Genomic DNA, 21,971 nt, shown 5'->3' on the forward strand with positions numbered 1-21,971 from the left:
TGGAAATATTGTGTACCCGCTCGTGTCCCTCCTATTTTCCTCTACTCCATCAAAGCCCTGCATTGCATCTCTCTCTCTCTCTCTCTCTCTCTCTCTCTCTTTCTCTCTCTCTCTGTCTTACAACGCATGCGCATTTGACGTACTTCTATGTTGCACCTTTTGCCCTTTCTCTCTCTCTCTCTCTTTCTCTCTCTCTCTCTCTCTCTCTCTTTCTCTCTCTCGTAACGTAGGTACACAGATGCGTCTTGTTTCATCCCTGGCAATTGCTTATTAAATTCCTGGGGGTTGGGACGGTAGCTTTGTCTCTCTCTCTCTCTCTCTCTCTCTCCCTCTCTCCCACTCTCATTCTCTTTTCTCACTAAAGCTTCTAGTATATAACGAGAGTTGAGTAGAGGGGAAAGGGAAACGACAGGGAGAATTGTTTTCCCGTTACCCTGAAAATATGCCAAGCACGGATCTTGCTACGTAATTGGATTATTAATTAGATTGTTAATGAGACAGATTTTGCATCACTGGGGAACATGCGAACGCTGTATGAACGGGCGAGTGACTCTTCCTTAATCAGTTCGTGAGCCTGCGTTATCCTGCGCCATCCGACCTACAAGACCCTTTCGCTCTATCGACGCTGAATTAATTAGTTAATTAATGAATTTCTTTCTCAAGACGACAATGGTTTGTTACCGAGATTACTCGCTTGATGCACAAGCACGTTCCTTCCGTTATGAAATAAAGAAAAATATTGGGTGTTTGATTAATAAGAGTAACGTTTAGTTTTCTCTAATCTTACAATGATGATACGATGGTCTTATGGTAGGAAAAGAAAAGAAAGCTATGCGCATAAGATGGAAACTTGAAGATCGATAAACACATATATACACACTGACGAACGACTGCTTTTAAGGGAATTAAATTTAAAGATTAAAAAGGTCGTACGATATTGGAATAGCGGTGGCAATTTTTAAAACCACTTCGTTTTATCTTCCTTTCATCTTTTGCGATAGCTTCAAAATAAACAAAAAATTTCGATTGACCAATCTTTACAAGATTTCGAAAAACAAAATGAGAGAGAGAGAGAGAGAGAGGCGAAAAGAATGATAGAACAAGATGGAAAACATAAGGTGTTCCATTTTTGTGGTTAATCGAACGAAATATAAAGCAGGACTGGTATTTGTACTTGTATGTAATATGGCGGATAATGAAACGCATGTACATGCACGCCGTCGTTGGATGCAGAAGCTTCTAATTAAGTACGAAACAGCATGGTACGAGCTATGTATGCTGCACTGAAGGCGACTCCTGGTGGGAGATTACTGGCAAAAAGTGGGGGAAAAGTAGATAGGGTTGGACTCAATGTAAATCTTTGATTTATCGGCGGCACGATAGATTCCGAGTTCTTTTCCCGTCCCCACCTCTCGCCCTTCTATCAGACGAAATCAAATTACCCAATTAATCCGGCGGCCTCGGTTATAGTCGGACTCTATGGCTCTCTTTGTTTGTTTTTTCTTCTCTCTCTTTCTCTCTCTCTCTCTCTCTCTCTCTCCCTCTCTTTTTACGCTCCACGGGATAGAAATAACAATCCAAATGGAATTGTTTGATTTCGTTTCGGGAAGAACTAAAGATATATTAATTTATTATTTGCTTAATGTAATCCATTGCCTCTGCTTGGTAATCCATCCACGTTCGATACTTTTATAATAAACAAGAAATAACAGCATGTTTGATAATTATTTAGTAATTAATTGTTTCAAAATTTACTTGACCGGAATGAGATATTGAAAGAGTCATTTAATGACGACACTGATGCAATTCATTTAATGCGTGCATTCCACTTTATCATTACCGATCCTTATTACATATCGTCATGAAAAAAAAATGAGAAAATTAAAAAGAAACGCATAATGAATAAAAGATCTCGAGTTTCTTTTTTTTTTCTTTTTTTTCTTTTTTTTTTTTTTTTGTTCGATTAGAATTCGAGCTCATTTTGTTGCGACCAATTTGTGATCTATTCTTCAACATTCTCAATGATCTTTTCTTCTCAACAATTTATTTTCTTCGATTTAACGAAACTGGATGGATGGATGGAGGAAGGAGGAAAATGGAGGGAGAGAAAGAGGGAGCATAAACACCAGTCTAGAAAGTGGGGATTCGATCGATGTCGTATTAGCGTGATGCATTTCGCGCGAACCGTGCGTGATACTCTATCGCGGCTTTTACAAATTTATAACTTTCTACTATACCTCGTTTCCCATAATACCAGTACCTACCTATCTATGTAATGTAGCTAACGTAAGTATTATAAGGTAAAATAGATTTTGTAGATTAGTCATTTGTTTCAAATTTTAGTCAGCGAATCGAGCAGTTAAAATTCTCTAAGGTTAAATTTGTCACTCGTTGTGTCATGAAAAAGGGAATGAAAGTAAACTAGACGTGCAACGAATTCCGAATCAGGAGAGGAAGGAAACTAGTCGACTGACTGAAATGAAGAAGAAGTGGGGGATAAGAAGGGGAGAAGGACGTAGGACTAAAAGGGATCTCGTTAGTGAAATCTTTGAGGGAGTCCGCGAGATGTGGAAATTGTCTGGAATATTCAGACATTAATCACGGTGAATGCCTCTTTGATTTGCTAATTTATTACATAATTCATATGCGTTCTCTTGCAACGTGTCTTAGGTCTGTCATTTTCCGAGTATAGTTACAAATTCTAACCCGGCGAAATATTTGCAAGATCTTTGATCGACGACAATTAATTAAGTGAGGTAAATATGCGTCTTCGTACTTCATCCAACCTTGAACCTTTTCTATCTTAATGAACACATATGCGTGTTTTTTTTTTTTTTCTCTAAATATCACTCGGATATTATATTGTGAAGTTTGATTAATCGAGTATTTAAGTCTCATTTAAGCGAAGTAATAAGAAATTGTTGATGGAGAAGAAATTAATAATTACTAAATATAGTAATTTTGTAGCCCGTGCGAAAAGATACTTTATATACCTTATTTTCAATTATAAGTTCTATAAACACAAATTCTTGGAATTCATACATTGATTTTCAACAACTCAATGCGTAGGTTTAAATTAGTACTATTCAACAACAAATAAATTCAATCCCAGAGATATTAATTGCTTATTAAAGAAAGATTGTCCGTCGTTAGTTGAAGTAAATAGGAATAATTTTCTCTAACCAAAGGCTAATCTATTTTGGCACTTTACGAAGCAACTATCTCTTGATGATGTTCGTCTGTTCAAAGACACGACGACTGGTATTGAGGGTAACCACAGCGGTTCTACAAGCCGCTCTTTCTGCCTGCAGCTCTGGTGGTTTGTCATTCAAGGCACGTCGTCATAATTTGATATATTAGCTACACATAAGCGACGGCTGATCGTGGTTATTAGGTTGGGTACATGGTACAACCACCAGTCGAACCCCCATTGGTACGACCCCTGACCCGCGTGTTCGCCAACCTCACCAACTAACCCCTTCGTCTCTTCATCTCTCTATCTCGTCCTATTTCTCTTAGTTTCTCCCTCTCCCTCTCTCTCTCTCTCTCTCTCTCTCTTTATTTCTCTCGCAATCGCATTCTAAGTAACGGCGATACCACGGTCTCTTCTCTTAACCTAGCAATTCTCAACGTAGAAGAGACTAGTTGCTATGCCGTTCACATTCGCGAAATACGATTAATATTGTAGTCGTGAGCATTCGTGAATTCTAACGGGAACGGTAAGCACTTACATAGCCCTTCCCTTCGCCGACTTTAGTAACGTCAAGAATTTTAAAGGACATCACAGTTGAACATTTAACAGATCGATCGATCCTAATTATTCTATGTACTTTCATGATACTTTCCATCGTCTAAGTTTTCTTATATTTGTTAAAGAATTCATAAGGTTCAAGTTTTGATCGATAGTTTCAATAAATTAATTAATACAATCAATTAATATAATCAATTAATATAATTAACGAAGAGATATCAAACGTTTCACCCCCCTCCCCCAACCCCCAGAGAGTCTAGACAGTCTATACGGGTGTTAAGTGACAGACGTTTCGTATCGTCTCTTTTCGTCTAGCAAATTCTACGTAGTGAACGATAAAGTTTGTTTTCTTCATTTCCAGCGGTCCGTTTGAAAAAATATTAACGTTTTGCTCCCTCGACCACTCGTTTGTCCGTGTAAAAAGGATTAAAATTCATGGACACGCTCTGCCGCGTTTAGTATCGGAGAGTTGGGGTTGGAAGCAGGGAAAGAGAGAGAGAGAAAGAGGGGTGGTAGAGAGAGGGGAGAGAGAGAGAGAGAGAGACAAAGAACAAAAAAGAGAGGAAATGGAAGAAAACAGAATACGCTCTCAGCTGTCTAGAGTTTCTTTCGTTATTGAGCCTACGTTTATCTTATCCTCCCACCCTAATTCATTTAAACACTCGAACATTTTTCAAATATCGAAATGCAAAATTGAAAGAGATATATGCGCATAAGAAAAGTCTTCCTCTTCGTTACTGTTTCGTAGCAGTTGCCAGAAGATGAAAATAATCGACTGACCCAGCGGCATCACAAATCAGAGTTATTTTCGATATGAGGAAGAAATGTGGAAAGGAACTGGAGCGACATCAAATGAAACCAGGAATCATTCGGAAAGCGCAGATTTGTCAGAGCACAGATTTAATTTGTCTGTGGATTATGTCGCCTGGTAGCGATGCCGGTTTATACCGGCACCAGATTTATATCGACGATTATTTACGGCGAGAGTATCTCTTTCGCGATCAGCTTGGTACTTGTTAAGAAAGCAAAAAAAAAAGAAAAAAAAAAAAAAAGAAAAAAAGAAGTAAAATGGAACGGATTACGAAGAGAATTTGTTTGCATTTCATCCGTTTAATTTTTTATTTGTCTATTAAGAGAAATTATCAAAATAATGAATTGAAATAAATGAATCCATTGAGGTTGAATATAAACAATTTTTTACGAAACATCTTTTCACGAATAATTATTATCAATGAAAACAATCTATTAATTCGAAAGATCTTTCATAACGTGACCTAAAAATCTTTGACGTAAAATCTTTGATGATGTGGCGTGTCGCACGAAGAAGCAATGTCCATTACTATTAAAATCAAGAAGATTAACAAGAAGAGGTGGGGTTGAAGTGGAGAGTGAATTTTTTCATCTCTTCTTCCAATCCCATCATCTTCCTCTCTCACTCATTCTGTTCCACTCACACCACCTAATTCCACTTTTAACGACGAGGCCAATTTTCTCTTCTACCGAGGCGCCTTCGATAAATGCAACCGGTCACGAGTGTTTTTCAATTAGTCCTCGACAAAGGAAACCGAACGCGAATACTAATTGCGACAAAGCGAAAAGCAAAGGAAAGCCGTGGAATAATTGGACGTAGCGATGTCGATTGCAGGGCGTTATCTTCTCTTCTCGATTTTCTATCTCTTTTTTCGTCTGTTTTCCTTCTGTTTCTATCCCCTTCACCCCCTCCCCCCTCCCTATCTCTCTCTCTCTCTCACTCTTCTTCTATTTATCTATCTATCTATCAGCCTGTCTCTCTTGGTCGTTCGCTTTCATTGTTTCTGCGCGATTAGCCGCACGTGGAATATGGGTATCGCCGTTATCGAGAGCCCAACTACTCCTTTTCCACCCCTCGTATCGTACCAGTACCAACCCTCTCCGTGTCAAAGGACTTCGAAGAACGCCGGGACAAATACGTTTCGAGGCATGACGATCGCGCCATTTATTATTCAGCGACTCGAAAGGGTCCGCCCTCCTCTCGCGTGTATCTATGCCCTCTCTTCACCCTTCAACCCCTCGCTCTCACCCTCTCTGTCTATGTGCGTGTACTTCGATCGTGGCAGGTAAACGTCCCCAGCAACGTACGTACGTTCTACGTGCTGCGGACTTTACTTTAACGATTAGGTTCTCATTTTTCTCTCTCTCTCTCTCTCTCTCTCTCTCCCTTTTTTATTCTCTGTGGGGGATGGTTGAAGTATACAGTAGGAATCGTGTCTACTTCAATGTATGTGTAAGCTCGAATTTACGTAAAATTTTGATGGTCTTTGCTACGATGGTCGTCGGTGAATACTACTATAGATTTTGATTAAATTCATGATAATAAAAGAGAAAGGAAAAATCATTTGACATCTATCTATAATAAAAAAAATTTAAATCAAAAAGTTATTTTCTTGGTAGTACGTAGTAATGTTTGATGGCTCTTTCAAAATCTCATTTGAAACGAGGTATATTTTTTTGAAACGCGCAGAAACATGAACGTTTTTTTCCCCGATATTAAAGTGATTTTGAAAAATTCAGATAGACGAAACGATCGATCAAAGAGCGGGTTTGTCGAGGGTGGACGCATTTCGAATCTATAAAGGATACGCTTGTGCATCCTTAACATTGCGCTTCATTGTAACGATACTTAAGCTAATATTACACAAGTGGAAGTACTTCAACGATTGGGTTACTCTCGATAGAGCGAAATAACGCGTGGAAAATGTAATTTTCGACAGGTAATTTGATAAATCTCCGACTGCGTTTACTATTAAAACTTTGGTAATAAAAGTAACAATCGTTGAACGTGACTATTTTGAACTCTTTATGATAGTTGTATAAGGATCATATCTCTTTCTCTATATAAACGTTGGCACAATAAAATTAATATACCTTACTGACGTACATTTTCAAATTATTTCTCATATAAAATCATATTCAACTTATTATTGTTTTGCTTAGATATGCCGTCATATATAACGTCCAACGTATATTCGAAATTGTTAATAGGCCATTGTGAAATTATCTCTAAATACGCACATCGTTGTATCCTCATTTCACGATTGTATCCTCATTTTAACATAATCGAATACTTTTTTTTTGTTTACAATGACCGTTAGATCAAACAAAATGTGCGCTTCAATTAAGACCGACGTAAGTTTCTATTATTGGAGGACGTGCGAGAGCATGGCCACGCATAAATTATATTTGTGTACCTTAATGATTGGAACCTTGGAACACACACGCACACGCGTTTCGCTCCCACGGAGAGTAAGAGAGTAAAAGAGAGAGAGAGACAGAGAGAGAGAGAGAGAGAGAGAGAGAGAGAGATGAAGAGGAAGAGAGAGAGGGGGGGAGAGAGAGAGAGAGAGGAGTCACAGACACACGCAGAGATTTACACAACTAGATAAGCACGCGTATAGGCGACTCGATTAATCAGGAACTCGGTATACGAGAGCGAATCGCGTGTGTTTGCATAGCCAAACACATAAGTTTTCCACTCGTTTGTGTATTCTACGTTTATATCTCTTTGGTGTATATAATCAAGGAGAAGGAAGAGGATGAGGAGGAGGAGGAAGAGAAGAAGTAGAAGAAGAAGAAAAAGAAGGAGACGAAGAGGATGAGGAGGAGGAGGAAGAGAAGAAGTAGAAGAAGAAGAAAAAGAAGGAGACGAAAGAGAAGGAGCTAATTGGTGGAAGACATTTTAAGGTTCTCAACCTCTCTTATTGCTGTCTCTCTCTTCCTCTCTCTCTTTCTCTCTCTCTTTCTCTCTCTCTCTCTTTCTCTCTTTCTCTATCTCTTTCTATTTCTCTACATCTTACGATTTTAACATTAATGCAGTTATTAACCAACGTCACTCAAAGTTCTGTTCCCCATGATGGTAGCGGCGCTTAACTTCAGTTCGAAGTTTAATTATGCGAAATGTTATTTGCGAGCGCTGAAGAGATTTGCTAACGAAACAAGACAATATAATATCGGCGAACACATATTTTGCAATTTGTAATGATTTTATTTGTGTCCACGATTGTTTCTTTTTCGGCAAAGAATGTTCGATATAATTTATAAAATTGCAATGTCATAAACGATCGTGAAAATATTAAGAACGCATTTGAGTACGCTCCAGTTTATTATTAACTTCAAAGAGAATCTGTCGGCAAGAACTGTCGACATAAATACCATCTAATATCCTCATGATGACAAACGTGACATATATCCTTTTCCTTGAGATACGTAAAGCTATGAGCCAAGAAAGAAAAATAAAGAGAGAGAGAGAGAGAGAGAGAGAGAGAGAGAGAGAGAGAGAGAGAGAGAGAGAGAGGCTCAAAGGCTGTGTGGTACTTACTTCTAGGCGTGTCTTTGTCGACGGGCTTCACAAATCGTTTTCAACGTGTCGTTGTTAATATCTATGGGGTCAACGAAAGCCATTAGCATTCAACACGACGATCTTCTCTCTAACTCGCGAAAACTCTATTGTTTATATATGTTGGTTAAAAAAGAGGTACACAGTGAAAATAATAAATATGCCAGTAATATAATATAAGAATCAATGAACTCATTTTAACATGTACGAAACAATAGAATACATTATATCTACGTTATACATATGTACGACACACTTCCTCTCTCTCTCTCTCTCTCCTTCTTTTCGTGTTGAATTGAAGACTTCCTGTTACGAATGATGCATATACATGTGTATATTTTTTTTCTTTAAAAAAAAGAAGTCGAATAAAGACCGAAAATGTCCTAACGACTTGCTACCTAAATAGAATAGACAATAGTTGTCAATTTAAATAATATTGTAGTATCCCCCTATCATATTAACTTTTTATTATTTATTTGGGATCTCGTAAAAAAAAAAAACTGATATTTTTTACTATGTCATATTGAAACATCAATTAAGTGAATAATTAGAAATATAAAAATGGTTAAACGTGAGTATTGCAAAAAAATGTTGAAATATTAGAGTTGCATAACCGCAACAATAAATTCAATTTATTGGTGTATGATATTGATATTTCCGAAAAATATTAACCGATCGAATAAATATAACGTAGGTATATTTTCTCGTGATTCCTTTTATTCAATAATTGGAGATAAATAAATGATATTGTACAATAAAATATAAATGAAAATAAATTTCAGGTTATCATAAATAATAAATCAATCTCGTAAAATATCTGTCATATAATTGTGTTAGTTGTACTTGATATTTTTAATTTTTAAGAAATATTATCTCAAATTCAAAAAGAATTCAGGGCTTAAGAATATTGAACATATCTCTCCATAAGTTTTTTCCCATCGTCTAATTTATATTTGAGGAATCTAAAGAATTCATAAAATGTTCGCTATTGTAACGATTCAACGAAATTCTTCAATTCCATCATTGCTGAGAAAATATCTAAAATTTCAATTAAGACGCTAATTAACGTTTTCTGCGATAATGTTTAAATATTCGACTCGTCCCATTCTTTCTTTCGGATTTTCTCTCGTTAATGCGCGAGTTGGTTATCACAAAAAGCGCAAACTCGGCGAACTTTTCCTTCATTACATAGTAGAATTACAATAATTAGAAGCCGACAGCGAAGCCAGCGATATATACACGGAGAGACGCAGACATATACATACATATATACGTATATATACATGTACGTATATATCTTTCAGAGAAATTACAAAGTAGGAAAGGGATGTCGGACGTGCTGACCAAGGACAGGAAATTTTCCCACCGGAAGTAGCGGCGGCAGCTCCGAAGGTGGAAGATCAAGACTGAAAATTTCGTTCCTTGGCCCTTCTAGACGTACCAACTCAACCCCCAATCATCTACCCTCCTATCGAATGATGGTGACCTGAATTAAGCGTCTAATTGTGAGAGCGACACGTGCGAAAGCGTCCAGTATGGACTCTCTAATGACCAAGAGAGACTACGATGGTCGTAGTAGGTGGATGGGTGGAAAGGGCAGATATGGAAGATAGGTTAGAGGTGAGAAGGTGGTGTGCCGGTGCCAGTGGTGCTGGTAAGGGTGGGGATGAGGAACGGGTGGAAGCAGCAATTAACTTCTCCTCGCGAGATTAGAGCGAGATATTACGAGATATCGAGCGACTTAACAGCAACACGCGAGAGACTTCAAAGGCAGTAATAAACTGCCTCTAATGAACCCCTTATCGCTCTCTCGGCACCCACCCCTCGACCCTCCTGGCCCTTCTTTGACGACCTACCATCTACTAGCGTACGTGTCCACCCTCTCACCTCTTTCTCTCTTTCTCTCTGTTTCACTTGCTCTACCACCTCAGTATGAACGCGATGCGGGCTGAATCGAGTCCTGAAAATATCGAGTCTGTCTCTTTCTCTCTCGTTCTCTCATGTGTCGCTATCGCTTTAACTTTTTCTTCGTCTTCTTTTGTACACTGCTTGTCACGAGGCTCGTGATAAGGCACTATTACCACATCGATCCGTTCGCTTGGGCCAGCGAACGCGGAAAACTCTTCTCGCTTCATCATCGCGTGCCAAGTTCTATTATGTTCGCCGCTGTAAATATTTTTCTTAATAAGGGCGCGAAAAGTAGCTCGGTTTGATCATTTGCTCGTCACAATCTCAACGTTGTTACTTGGACTCAAGTTTGGTGACTTCGTTTTGAATTCCCCTATAGGTAGTCGAACGAAAATTTTCTTGGAATCTTCAACCATTGTGTTGCTTCAGCCATAAGTTGCTGCTAAAGTAATATTTAATGTTATTGCGATAAAAACGTAACAGTAAATTTTGTTGATTTTATTTCCGAGTCTTCATTAAGTCTTTTTCAGAAGACTTCGAGGACTTCGATATGTCGTGTTTATGACACTAACGAGAGATTAATGATGAATGGAGAAGATGAAAGGTAATATCAAGAGGTCCGTTAAATCGAATAAAATCGAAAGGTCTGATCAAGAAGATAGTTTGAACATGATGATTTATCAATTGATCCAGTAAATGGGATGATGAAAGAATATAATTGAAATTTAACGAGCATTAAAGTAGTACTTAATCTTTCTTAGTTGATGATGATTTAAGAAGCTAGCAAACTTGTATCTGGCGTGTTTAGAAAAGTAATGAAAGAAAGGAAATGGAGATAGATCTAATCATAAATTTTAGTATTTCAATTTTTTAAGATAATAGATATTTATAATGATAGGAGTTAATGAAATTGATAGTAATTATTATTTGAGATTTTTATATTTCCAATTTATATCATTTAACGATGAAACAATACACTAATCGGATAATCAAAAATTATAGATAATACTGAACAATTTATATATTTATTGACTAACTGTCATAGTATCTGTTTGTAATCTTCCTAACGTACATTTTGCGAGACTAGAAATGGACATGATCAACGAGGAGATATTCAGTTGCGATACAAAGTCGCATTACGCAGAAAAATGAAGATGCAAAGACAGAAAGACAGAGAGGGAGAATCGGAGTTTTACCAGGTACAACTGTAACATGTGCTACCACGATTTAACGAATGCGATCAGATGGCGCGATAAGCGACGCGAATTACCCTTATCTGTCGTAAAAAGAGTAATGGAGCGCTGACGAATCGATATTTGCCCTACGGTGACTACCGATGGTCTCTTTCTTGTTTCTGGGATTGCTTTGAATCGCATTGCTAGCGATCGGTTATATAAAATACGCAAAACATTCAGAAGCGTGGAATTGAAAAGAATTGATAAATTAAAAGTATTTTCTATAGAATAAAACGGATCAAAAAGCGACGTATATTTCGATCCATATAGTAGCACATTTCAATCGGATTCATATGAGTAATCGATAATATAGTAGAGATAATAAAATAACAGTTAATTAAAATAAAATAACATTGAAATCTAATTAGATATGTTCATTTTCACGATAACATGATGTTTCCTTTCGCCCCTTTCTTTTTTTTTTTTTCAACGTCTATAGACATGAAGCGATTTTCGTCCGTTTAAAAAGCATCGATTATTGGACGGCCCATACAACGACGTCCATCTCCTTCTTTCGTAAGCATTAATTTTTTGTTTCTGTGCCGGCTATCGTTTTGTCAGTGTCAGGAATGATTTATGGCTACCCATTCTCTTGCAAAACCGCAATATAATCTTTGTATTTCAGCGCCTTTAACGATCACTACCGAATACGATACAAATTAACGAGAGGACATTGTGATTTTGTTGTATCTTTGGAAAAATATTTTACTATATACTATTCGATGTTTAGAACTTGACACTACAATTTGAATATAAAATAAATACGACAAACTTTAATCAAAAGTAAAGGAGGAATTAAGATTGACGTTGAGATAGACACATATCAGTACGATCACTTGTCAGTTGATGTTCGTCAGAAAGATGACTGAACAAAGAAGTTATTCTTAGTTGCAACGTTTAAGTGTTTCATCGAACTCAACGATGTGGGTGAAGATTTACATCGTTCTAATACTTTAGTCGTTAATGGGATTACAGTGAATATCTCTCTCCCCTACTCTACTCTTCCTCCTTTCTCTCTCTCTCTCTCTCTCTCTCTCTCTCTCTCTCTCTCTCTCTTTTTCTTACTCTACGTCTTTCTTCTTTCACATTCGAAAGGGTTACGAATTCGTGCGAAGAACTTCGCGATGTCTTCCTACCGTTTGTGTGCGCGCGTGTGCACACGAGAATTTCTACGACAACGACAACAACTACAGAAGGAGAGTATAAGAGAGGGAAAGAGATAGATAGATAGATAGATAGATAGATAGATACATAGATAGATAGATAGATAAAGAGAGAGAGAGAGAGAGAGCTAGATATAAGCGTTAGAAGAGACGCACCCTGTCGCCGCGCTCCGTCAAGCCCAATCATGTTGATTCAACAAAGTACCCACCTACCAAATTGCTGGAATTTGGTATTCGGCCAGAAGCTGAAGGAGGACGACGCGACGCGACGGGGAGAATGCTAGAGGGTATGGTAACCAAGAGAAAGAGCAAGAGAGACAGATAGAGAAATAGAGAGAGAGAGAGAGGAAGCTGAAACGGTCTGATTGCACATCTAGGCCAAACCAGCACAACGACGACGTCGCTCCAGCGGAAAGCCGGGCGATGATTGGCCGCTCTCCTCGCTCCGAAATCCACCGTCAATCCCTTCGACCTTCTCTCTCTCTCTCTCTCTCTCTCTCTCTCCCTTCACACTCACTCTTTCATCCGAAACCCGATGGCGCTGCTCTCTCAGGCTCACTCCGTGCGAGAAGCACGGCGGGAGGGGGTGGACGTGAAGAGGGTGGGGATGATTGGACGCATCTCGGTGATTGTGGTACCATCCCTGCACCTCACCCTGGTCCACCACACACAGTCACCAACCCCTTCCAGATATCTCTCTTTCTCTTTCTCTCTCTCTCTCTCTCTCTCTATCTCTCTCTCTCTCTCTCTCTATCTATCTATATATCTCTCTTTCTCTCTCTCGCTTTCTCTTCCTATACGGCGCATCCTCTCCGCACGCGGTGGTCCACCCCTCCCCTTACTCCTGGCGCAGCCACCCCCTACTACACGCCTGTAAATCGAGTTTACCCTCTTGCCGTGGCTCAGCCCTTCAATCAAACTGATTGAAACATTCCTTGAATCCAAAAGAAACGAACCGCCGACGCTACACCCCCTTCGCTCTCCTCACCCCATTCACCATCCTTCACGTTTCCTATCTTCTCTTCTTCGTCTTCTTCTCTCTCTCTCTCTCTCTTTCCCTCCCCCTTTCCCTCTGTCTTTCTCCTTCTTTTACCATCCATTTCTATCTTCTTCTCTTACCGATCGACTGTTCTCTATTTCTTCGTTCTCTTCTCTTTTTCAAATTCCCCGATCTTTTTTTCTCCCACTTTGCGAACGTTTCTCTTTATTCGTCCACGCTATCCGTCTCTCGCGCGTACACACATTTCCTCGTAGTACTCTTTTCCTCTCTCTCTTTCTTTGTCTTCTTCTTATTCCTCTGCGAGGCCCGATTTCGATACCTCGTCAACACCGTATCACGTACAACCGTCTTTAGAGCTACGAAATTCGAGGCTCTATTTTTTTGTCCTCTTTATCTTGATTTTCACCAAGGAATTGCAATTTCCGCCACATGTTTGATTTTCTCGTCCGTTTATGTATGTTTGTATCCGCCGTCCAGATTCCTTCGATTTTCATTTAAATAAGTTTTTCATTCTTGAACGTCAAGCTCTTGAACGGAAGCTCTTTCTTTCTTTTTCTTTTTCTTTCTTTTTTTTTTTTTTTTTTTTACTTGTAAATATCGAGTATTATTCGGACTGTAATCTCTGTAATTTCTTTTTTATTTAAGTAAAAATACGAATACTTTATGATAGTTTACATTACTTTCATTTGAATTATTATCATCGGGAATAACTCGAGTTATATTAATGGAAATGGGAAAGTGAAATTTTCGTCATTATTGCGGAGGAACTATTTCCGATGAAAGACTACGAATCATTATATTGTTGTCGGTCGAAATTCGATTTATCGAAACGATGTGCTCATGAACATCAGCTGGATGGACGTCTGGAGATGTTCCATGATCAAATATTGATACTACGTTAGACCAAATCGTTCCACTATACCAACAGATTAGGACGTACGTGCACGACGCCGAGAGTCGTAACGAGAATGTATATGCCGGTCGAATATAGACAACTTATGAAAGAGTCGTGAAACTATTTTGGTAGACTTGAGAAATGTTTAAAATTAGCAAGAGTGTATCTATCTGATGTCTATTTATTGATGTCTATAATCTAATAAATTTGATAGTTTTTTCTTTTTTTCTCTCTCTCTCTCTCTCTTTTTTTTCTTTTTTTTTTTTTAGAAGTGATACGACAACGTAATATTTAAAAAATACATAATTTCCTCCGAAGAAAAAAAAAAAATGAAGCGTAATGCTAAAGATTGGATTAAATTATAAAATGAATTCTTTCAATCGTATTTATTAATGTTGAATTAGGTTACCATAACTTTACATTTATAGTCGTTCTTTGAATTCGAGAAAAGAGTTTTAAATACTAATTGCAGTTGCAACATCTGCGTTCTGAAAGGAAACATATGTGACCGGCCATTTTTACAGTCCCCATATTCTGATCCGCGGTAAATACGAATACCTGGGACGGTAAATACGTCTGCTGACGTGACACGTGTGCTCGACGCGGCCACAGTAAGAGAGAGAAAGCAAGAGACTGGTTGTTCTTCCGAGGAACGTTGCATTACGCCATATTGGCACCAGTTCGTGCTTATTCGTACGGGAATATGCAGACAAATAGATGTTCGAATATATATACATACATATATATACACACACACACACACACATATATATATATATATTCATTGTAGTCTCCAACAATGTCTCTTAAAAATAAGAGAAAATATTGAAATAAAACGTTGAATACTCAAGTTATCGATGCGAGAGAAAACAAAAGGTCAGTAAGAAAAATTGTAACAAACAACGAATATAAGAGACGATATTTAAAAATTCGATACACATTGTTGAAAGAGTCATGGAAGTTACAGAACGATCTGCTTAGAAAATCGTATATCTGTCTGATCGATCACACGAGATTCAATATTTAATCGCGGACACGAAGAAACGGCCGTCGAATAAAAATCAGACGTATTCATTACCTTACGTGTTCTAGCACGCACTCGGACACACAAATACAGTAGGTATGTGTTCGTAAAAGAGAAAGAGAGAAAAGACAGGTTGTGTCAATCTATTTTCGTGTGCCGACTAAGTTCAACGTCTGTTTCTCATTAAATTGCGCTCTGACCTCGAATCTCTCTAAATTTGGAACGGTCCTCGTGGATTAGGTACATATTCATCGTCCCGGCCAGTTTCTGGACGTTTTAAATTTTCTATCGACCGAACAGATACATTTATTCTAAAGTTAAAAAGATTCTTCTTCGAGAAACTGTTAAGGTTACCGTTATCGGGGCTATATTACTGTATGCGCCACTATTCGGCCATTTTGGATGGATTTCTTATGTTCAACGAGATGCGGAAAATATAAAATTGTTCAATTTATTTTAGAGTCCTTTTCTTCGTCGAACGGAAATCCAATATCTGTGTTGTATCAACGGTTTCGTATTTTTGCTTCTTCTTTTTTTTTCTTTTCCTTTTTTCTTTTTCTTTTTTCTTTTTTTTTTATTTCTAAAATAAATATATACTCGTGATTCAGCGAAACGACGACGGTTAACTTCGATTCGTTGGAATAATCCATTTTCTTTAATTTCCGCGTATCGTTCTCGAATATCGATATGTATTCCTTCTCTTCTGTCTTATCGCTCTTCAAATATCGCTCCGTTCGATTACCTAGCTCGCTATCTCTGTCTCGTCGCACGACTTTTATCGTAATTAATACTTTATCTTAATTAACACGGTACGCATTATCTATACTCCTACCTCTCTTCATTTTTCTTTGCTCTTTTCTCTCTCTCTCTCTCTCTCTCTCTCTCTCTCTCTCTCTCTTTTTTTCGTTCCTTCCATCGTTCGTTCAGTCGATCCAGTAATTTTTTCGTCTTGTGAGTTCGATATCGAGCCACAGGTTTTATCTACAAACTTATTGCTACATTGCATTCCGTGCACCGTTCGTCGACAAATGTTTATCATAAGGTCCTCATTCTTGATATTCGATATTGTTTTCTGAATGTTATCCCCTGTATTTAAAGATCGTTTATAATCTTGGCTCAATGTCGACTGCTCTTTGAAACATATTTCTCAAGTATTTCGACTTATCAATCTATCATTATAGATTATGTTGAGTTTTTTGAATCGTGATAATGAATACGTTATTCTTTTTGTATTAAAAAATAAAATATCGATCGCTTACCTTCTGTAGTCGTTCTTGCAGAGGATCATGCCGCTTCTGGTGTAGCACGAGTGGCCGATTTCCGCTAGGGCCGCATTACAGTATGTGCACTTCAAACAGCCATTATGCCAATAGCGATCCATCGCGAGTAACAGCCATCTTTCGACTATCTGACCGCCACAACCCGCGCATAACTGAGTGCTCGTTGGTGCACTTGGACCGCCTTCTTGCTGCAGAAGAAATTTCATATTACTTCGGTGCGGTCATGTAAATTCGTAAATTACTAAGACAATATTAATGGAGCTCGATCTAGCAATAAGAAATGACATTTAATTGCCACACGCGCAATATCCATTTCAGGCCAATGATTCTTAAGCCTTAAAATTTTTAAATTATACCATTAAAATTGTACATTTGTAAAATTAGGTTCCACGTTCTGCATCGATCGCCAAAGTCACGACATTTTCGAAATTTGGGAGAAATTGTGGAACTATCAGAATGAGCACCACTGCGGGGCGGAGGGAAGGAGGAAGGCTAACGGATGGTTTCCCATTCTTCTCGTGTCCAACTACGCAGTGGTACTCCGCGCGCTTTGGTTAAGACGATACTTTCCTCTTTCTAAATTGGTCAACCATATTTTTTTTTTTTTTTTTTTACGTGTGTGTACGACAAACTAGAACTATCATGGCACCTGCGCACGAGTATAATACGTGATTAAACGAGATTGTATCGCAAAAGAATATAATCAACATTCGTGTATCAAGATGATTATTACGAAGCTATTCAGAATGAAAATATTGTTTTTATAAGTTTGAATAATTACTTTATTCGAATCACGCCTGATTAAATTCTATCTCTTTTTTTTTTTTCTTTTTTTTTGTCGTAATATAAAATCGTTAGAAATCTAAGTATTCTTAAGAGGAAATGATAAAATTCATGAAATATAACAATTGATCGATTCGCGAAAACATTTGTAGAGCTCGTCACGCGGGACAAGTTTAGCGTGGGTTAGTAAGTAAAACGTGAGAAAGTTCAAGGCGTGCCTTCTTTGCATTAATGTAACCGCGTCTGACAAAAAAATGTCCTTGCAGCACGAAGTTGGTTCAAGCAATAATTTATTAGCCTGGAATGCCTCTTGTACCGTCGTCGAGAGTAACGCGCCTTGAGAAACTATTGTCGCCAGCACCAAGTCAATTTCCGTGATGCAACGTTTTCCTCTCTCTCTCTCTCTCTCTCTCTCTCTCTCTCTTCTCGTGAACGCGTGCGCGCGCGCGCGCAATCCTACTCTTTCGATCTCTCTCTCTCTCTCTCTCTCTCTCTCTCTCTCTCTCTCTCTCTCCCCTTCTCTCTTTCTCTCTCTTTCTGCTCGTGGTCCCTGTACGTAACTCGTTCCATCCCGCGCACTTAATTAAGCCTCTTTCGTCGTTGAGATTTTATCGAGACGGCGAAACGAGGCGCTACTAAGTAAAGCTACGAACAATTGCATAAACATAAGATCTCATGGCACCGTTGCGGAAACTTTGTCCTGCGCGACAGAAAAGCGCGCACGGTGAGAGTTAGAGAATATAAGAAAAGAAAAAGAGAAATAGAAACTGTTCAGGCGAGTTCCGACGTTTTAGTTGTTGAACAAACGTATCTTTATCGATTTAACCCTTTCTTTGTCATCCAATTGAAATGAAATAAATTCCTAATTGAACTTTTATTTCTATGAAATCCAATGATCGGGATAATTGGATTTTAAAATACGCGACAAATGATTTGCAACTTTCACTTTTGACAATTTTTTACTTCGATTTTATATCACTTTAACGAACTTTAACAAAATGGTATGTTAATCTTACAACAATGTGTCAAATATACCATTTGTTGTGTGAGACGCACGTTCTTGAGAGTGTTTTGTCGAGCGCTCACGAGGCCCGCGGGAGCCTTATCTCTGAAACCGGTCGAGCCTAACGAAACAAAACGACGATTTGTGCGGAAAAAGGTCCACTAGAAACGATTCTCCTTCGGCCACGTCTCTCGCAAGTTCCGTTCCGTATAAAGAGAATCTTCTTTCGATTTCACTTTTCATGAAAAATATAATTCATTCTCAATCCGAGTTTTGTATCTAAGTACGTTTTTTCTTTTAGAAAAGTAATGAAAGATCGGATTTTCTTCCGAACAATTTCGAAAAAACCGAATCTTTGTACCCTCAAAATCAACAATGTGTTTCATACACATTAAAAAACCTTCTTCATTTTGATACAACATAATTTCGATAAGAAATTTACAATATGTATCATGAACTTTGTCGATCGTTCTTTAGCCGTCGCTAAACGATCAGCACAGCACATGTACAATGCCATGAAAACAAAAAGGATTCTTACGATTTTATCCCCGGGGAAACATTTGATTTGATTCATCCGCGAGGTTATGGTGCTGTAATGATGCGCGTGAACCTCCATGATCTTTGAACTATCTCGCACAGAGAAAGTATTTCTTCGTTCAACAAAATTCACAAATTAAGAACCAGCACGCATTAACACACTTCCCTTTGTAAATTTATTTCCACCGTTCTGATGAAAAGATTTTAACAAAGGCACTCGCGTTATCGTCGCTTCCCATCCGTGAACACGGAAGGCACAAAAAACTGGACGAGAAACACAAAGAGAGAAAGAGAGAAAGAGAGAGAGAGAGAGAGAGAGAGAGAGAGAGAGAGAGAAAAGTATCGAAATAATCGCACCGACAGGTGAAACACTGTGTTCCGTAAGTGTCTTTAACGCTAACCGTAGAACCTCAGGAATTTCACGGCTGTGAAATATAGGCACTGAGAAAGAAAATAAATGGAGTTAAGTAACTAAAAGGAACAGAGATGGAAAGAAGGACACGAGTGTCTTGAAAAAAGGAGTTCGTATTCGTGATATATCCAAGAGTGTCGCGAACAAAGATTGCGAGAGAGAAGGAAGGAAAGAAACGAAGAAGGAACGAACCAGTTCCGACCGAAGTCAGAACCCAACTGACTGGTCTGACGATGCTTTGGGCCCCTCTCTCTCTCTCTCTCTCTTTCTCTTTCTCTCTCTCTCTTTTTCTCTGTCTGTCTCTTTCTCTCTCTTTCTCATACACACACATACACACACACACACACACACACACACACACACACATACACACTCTCTCCCTCAACAGACCGTAAGAGCGTTGGGGCCCTGGGTTCAGGTACCCTGAGAAGGCAAGACGGGCCGGTGTGGTGGGGAGAATAAAAAGGCGAGCCTAGAAAGGACCTAACTAAGGCTGAAAGAGGGGACGGTAAGAGCGGTCCGTGGAAGAGCGTGGGGGAATAAAGGGAAGACAGAAAGAGAGAGGGAACACTGTAGCCTTCCCTTGGCATCCCCTCTGCCCTTATTCAATTATGTTTCTCCATGGTAAATGCCCATATTGTTACGTTTGTCAATGGCGAGCTAAGTGAGGATCACATAGACGGATAATGCTTGGTGAATTCTAACTTCGCGACCCTTCGCCTTTCTCTATCTTTTTGCCTTGTCTTCCTTGACCGTTTCTCTTTGCTTTCTATGCCCGTCTTTTCCTGACTATTTTCAAAAGATTCTTGGTTAAATCCTGTGAAGCCACCTGTACGCACCTTAGAGAGAGATTTTTCGTTTCAGGGTTGAACACTGAGGCGGTGGATCAAGCTTGAATGATGCTGATGGTGTTTATTACTGACTTCGATGGATGATGGGAGACGTAGGGATGTCAAGTGGTCTGGCTGTCGTGGAACTCAAGGGTCAGGAGAAACGTTTTGTTATTCAGTTGAAGTCAAAAAAGTTGATTTCATAAAAGCTTTAGAAAGATGTTTTAGTTGGTTGAATATGAATTGGATCATTAAAATTTTATGAAATGGGGAACGATTTCGCTTTGTTTCGTCATCAAATAAATCTTCTCAATTGAAATCTATTTCTTCAATATTTTTCGAATTAAATTTTTATGGATAAAGTTTGCTACGTTTCGAAGAAAACACGATTTTATTTCAAAAGTAATTTAGCAAATTTACAATTGGAATGTTTGAAGAATCGTTGTGTGCACGATAGAAAGTATCTTTCGCAATAAAGATCCGCACATTGATTATTATATGGATAGTGCGATACTAGTTCCAAATGCTTCCGCTTAAAGACTTTCTCCCATGGTCATTCTCGCGCGACGGATGAACATAGAAAGTAGAATTTGATCGCATTCAAACGTGAAAACCGTTTGCTATCTGTTGTTTCATTATTTTCTTTTTTTTTTTTTTTTCCTTTATTAACGATATCAACCATTGTAAAGATTAACATCTTTATCTCTATTGAAAAATCTGGAACATGTTAACTTAATTAACAGTGCGACAATATATAGTCAACTTTATTTATGTACATCTTATCTAAGTTACATCAATAAAAACGACAGGTGTACTTTCGTTAATGACTGTGGTAATGCTGATGTTAACGATCGACATGAAATAATTTATTTTTGTTGGCTACTATAGTTCTAAACAAAGTATTCTTAAAAAAAAGAACAAGAAGTGACAAAGTTGGAGTTGTTCTATCGCTATAAATACGAGGTAAGTCGATGGAAGAAGAAAAGTTGTAAAAACTAAAATAGGCATCTTACCTTAAGCGTACAGTTGTTATTGTGATTGACCGGTGGGTAAGCAGGATGACCTGGTAGATGGGGATGGGGATGTCCCGGATGGTGCGGATGGTCGGTCATCATACTACCGGCTCCATGGTGATGTCCATTGGCGCCCATACCTTGTCCTGCCTGTAGAGAGCCATACGGAGTAGCCGGGTCCGTGGCAACTCCATGGGGTGGCGAATGAGGACTCGGTAGGTCCGGGGTTGTTGTGGTGCCTCCACCACCGCCACCACCACCTCCTCCGCCGCCACCGTTCGCTCCATAGCCATGGTGAGGCCCACCGGGGCCTGTATGATGCGGACTACTTGACAAAGACGAGTGGTGGGGGTAGGCTGCGGGGTGGCCCGGGTGGTGGGGGTTCATACCAGCGGTTAGAGCGCTCGCCAGCTTGACCGATGAGAGGTGGGCCCAAGGAGCCCACCGACAGCTTGTCACGACGAAAAACAAAAGCTTTTGGGTCCTACCTCTCGCTCACTCTCTTGCTTTCTCGCTCTAACTCCCGTTTCTTCTTTTATCTTGCTCCCACTAACCCCTTCGCGGACCTTACTGTGGTCCGACTATACGGAAACCGGTTCTCTTCTTCCGGTTCTCTTGAATTAACTGAAACAAGAAAGATAGACGTCGTTTTAGGAAAAAAGTTACAAGTCTTTTTGCTAATATAACGAATCAAATTAATAAGTTCCTTTTTATTTTATTGTGGTTATTAATTTGTAGTAAAAAAAAAAAAAAAGAAATTTTTAC

The 21,971-nt window shown here is 38.8% G+C and overlaps 1 protein-coding gene across 3 annotated transcripts in view; it reads right to left on the reverse strand.

Annotated features, from left to right (window-relative positions):
• Positions 1-21,971, reverse strand: part of LOC118441457 (uncharacterized) — a 90,442-nt gene that overhangs the window by 21,758 nt on the left and 46,713 nt on the right. For all 3 annotated transcript variants that reach the window (XM_035865439.2, XM_035865437.2, XM_035865442.2), the window contains exons 2-3: positions 21,207-21,830; positions 16,608-16,816 (exon numbers count right to left, since the gene is read on the reverse strand). In XM_035865439.2, the coding sequence (XP_035721332.1) occupies positions 16,608-16,816; positions 21,207-21,593 (596 nt within the window). In that variant the 5' untranslated portion in view covers positions 21,594-21,830. The remainder of the gene's footprint in view (positions 1-16,607; positions 16,817-21,206; positions 21,831-21,971) is intronic.

Source organism: Vespa mandarinia, chromosome 11, assembly GCF_050613455.1.
Source record: "Vespa mandarinia isolate Hongniang chromosome 11, ASM5061345v1, whole genome shotgun sequence".
NCBI classification, from domain to species: Eukaryota; Metazoa; Arthropoda; class Insecta; order Hymenoptera; family Vespidae; genus Vespa; species Vespa mandarinia.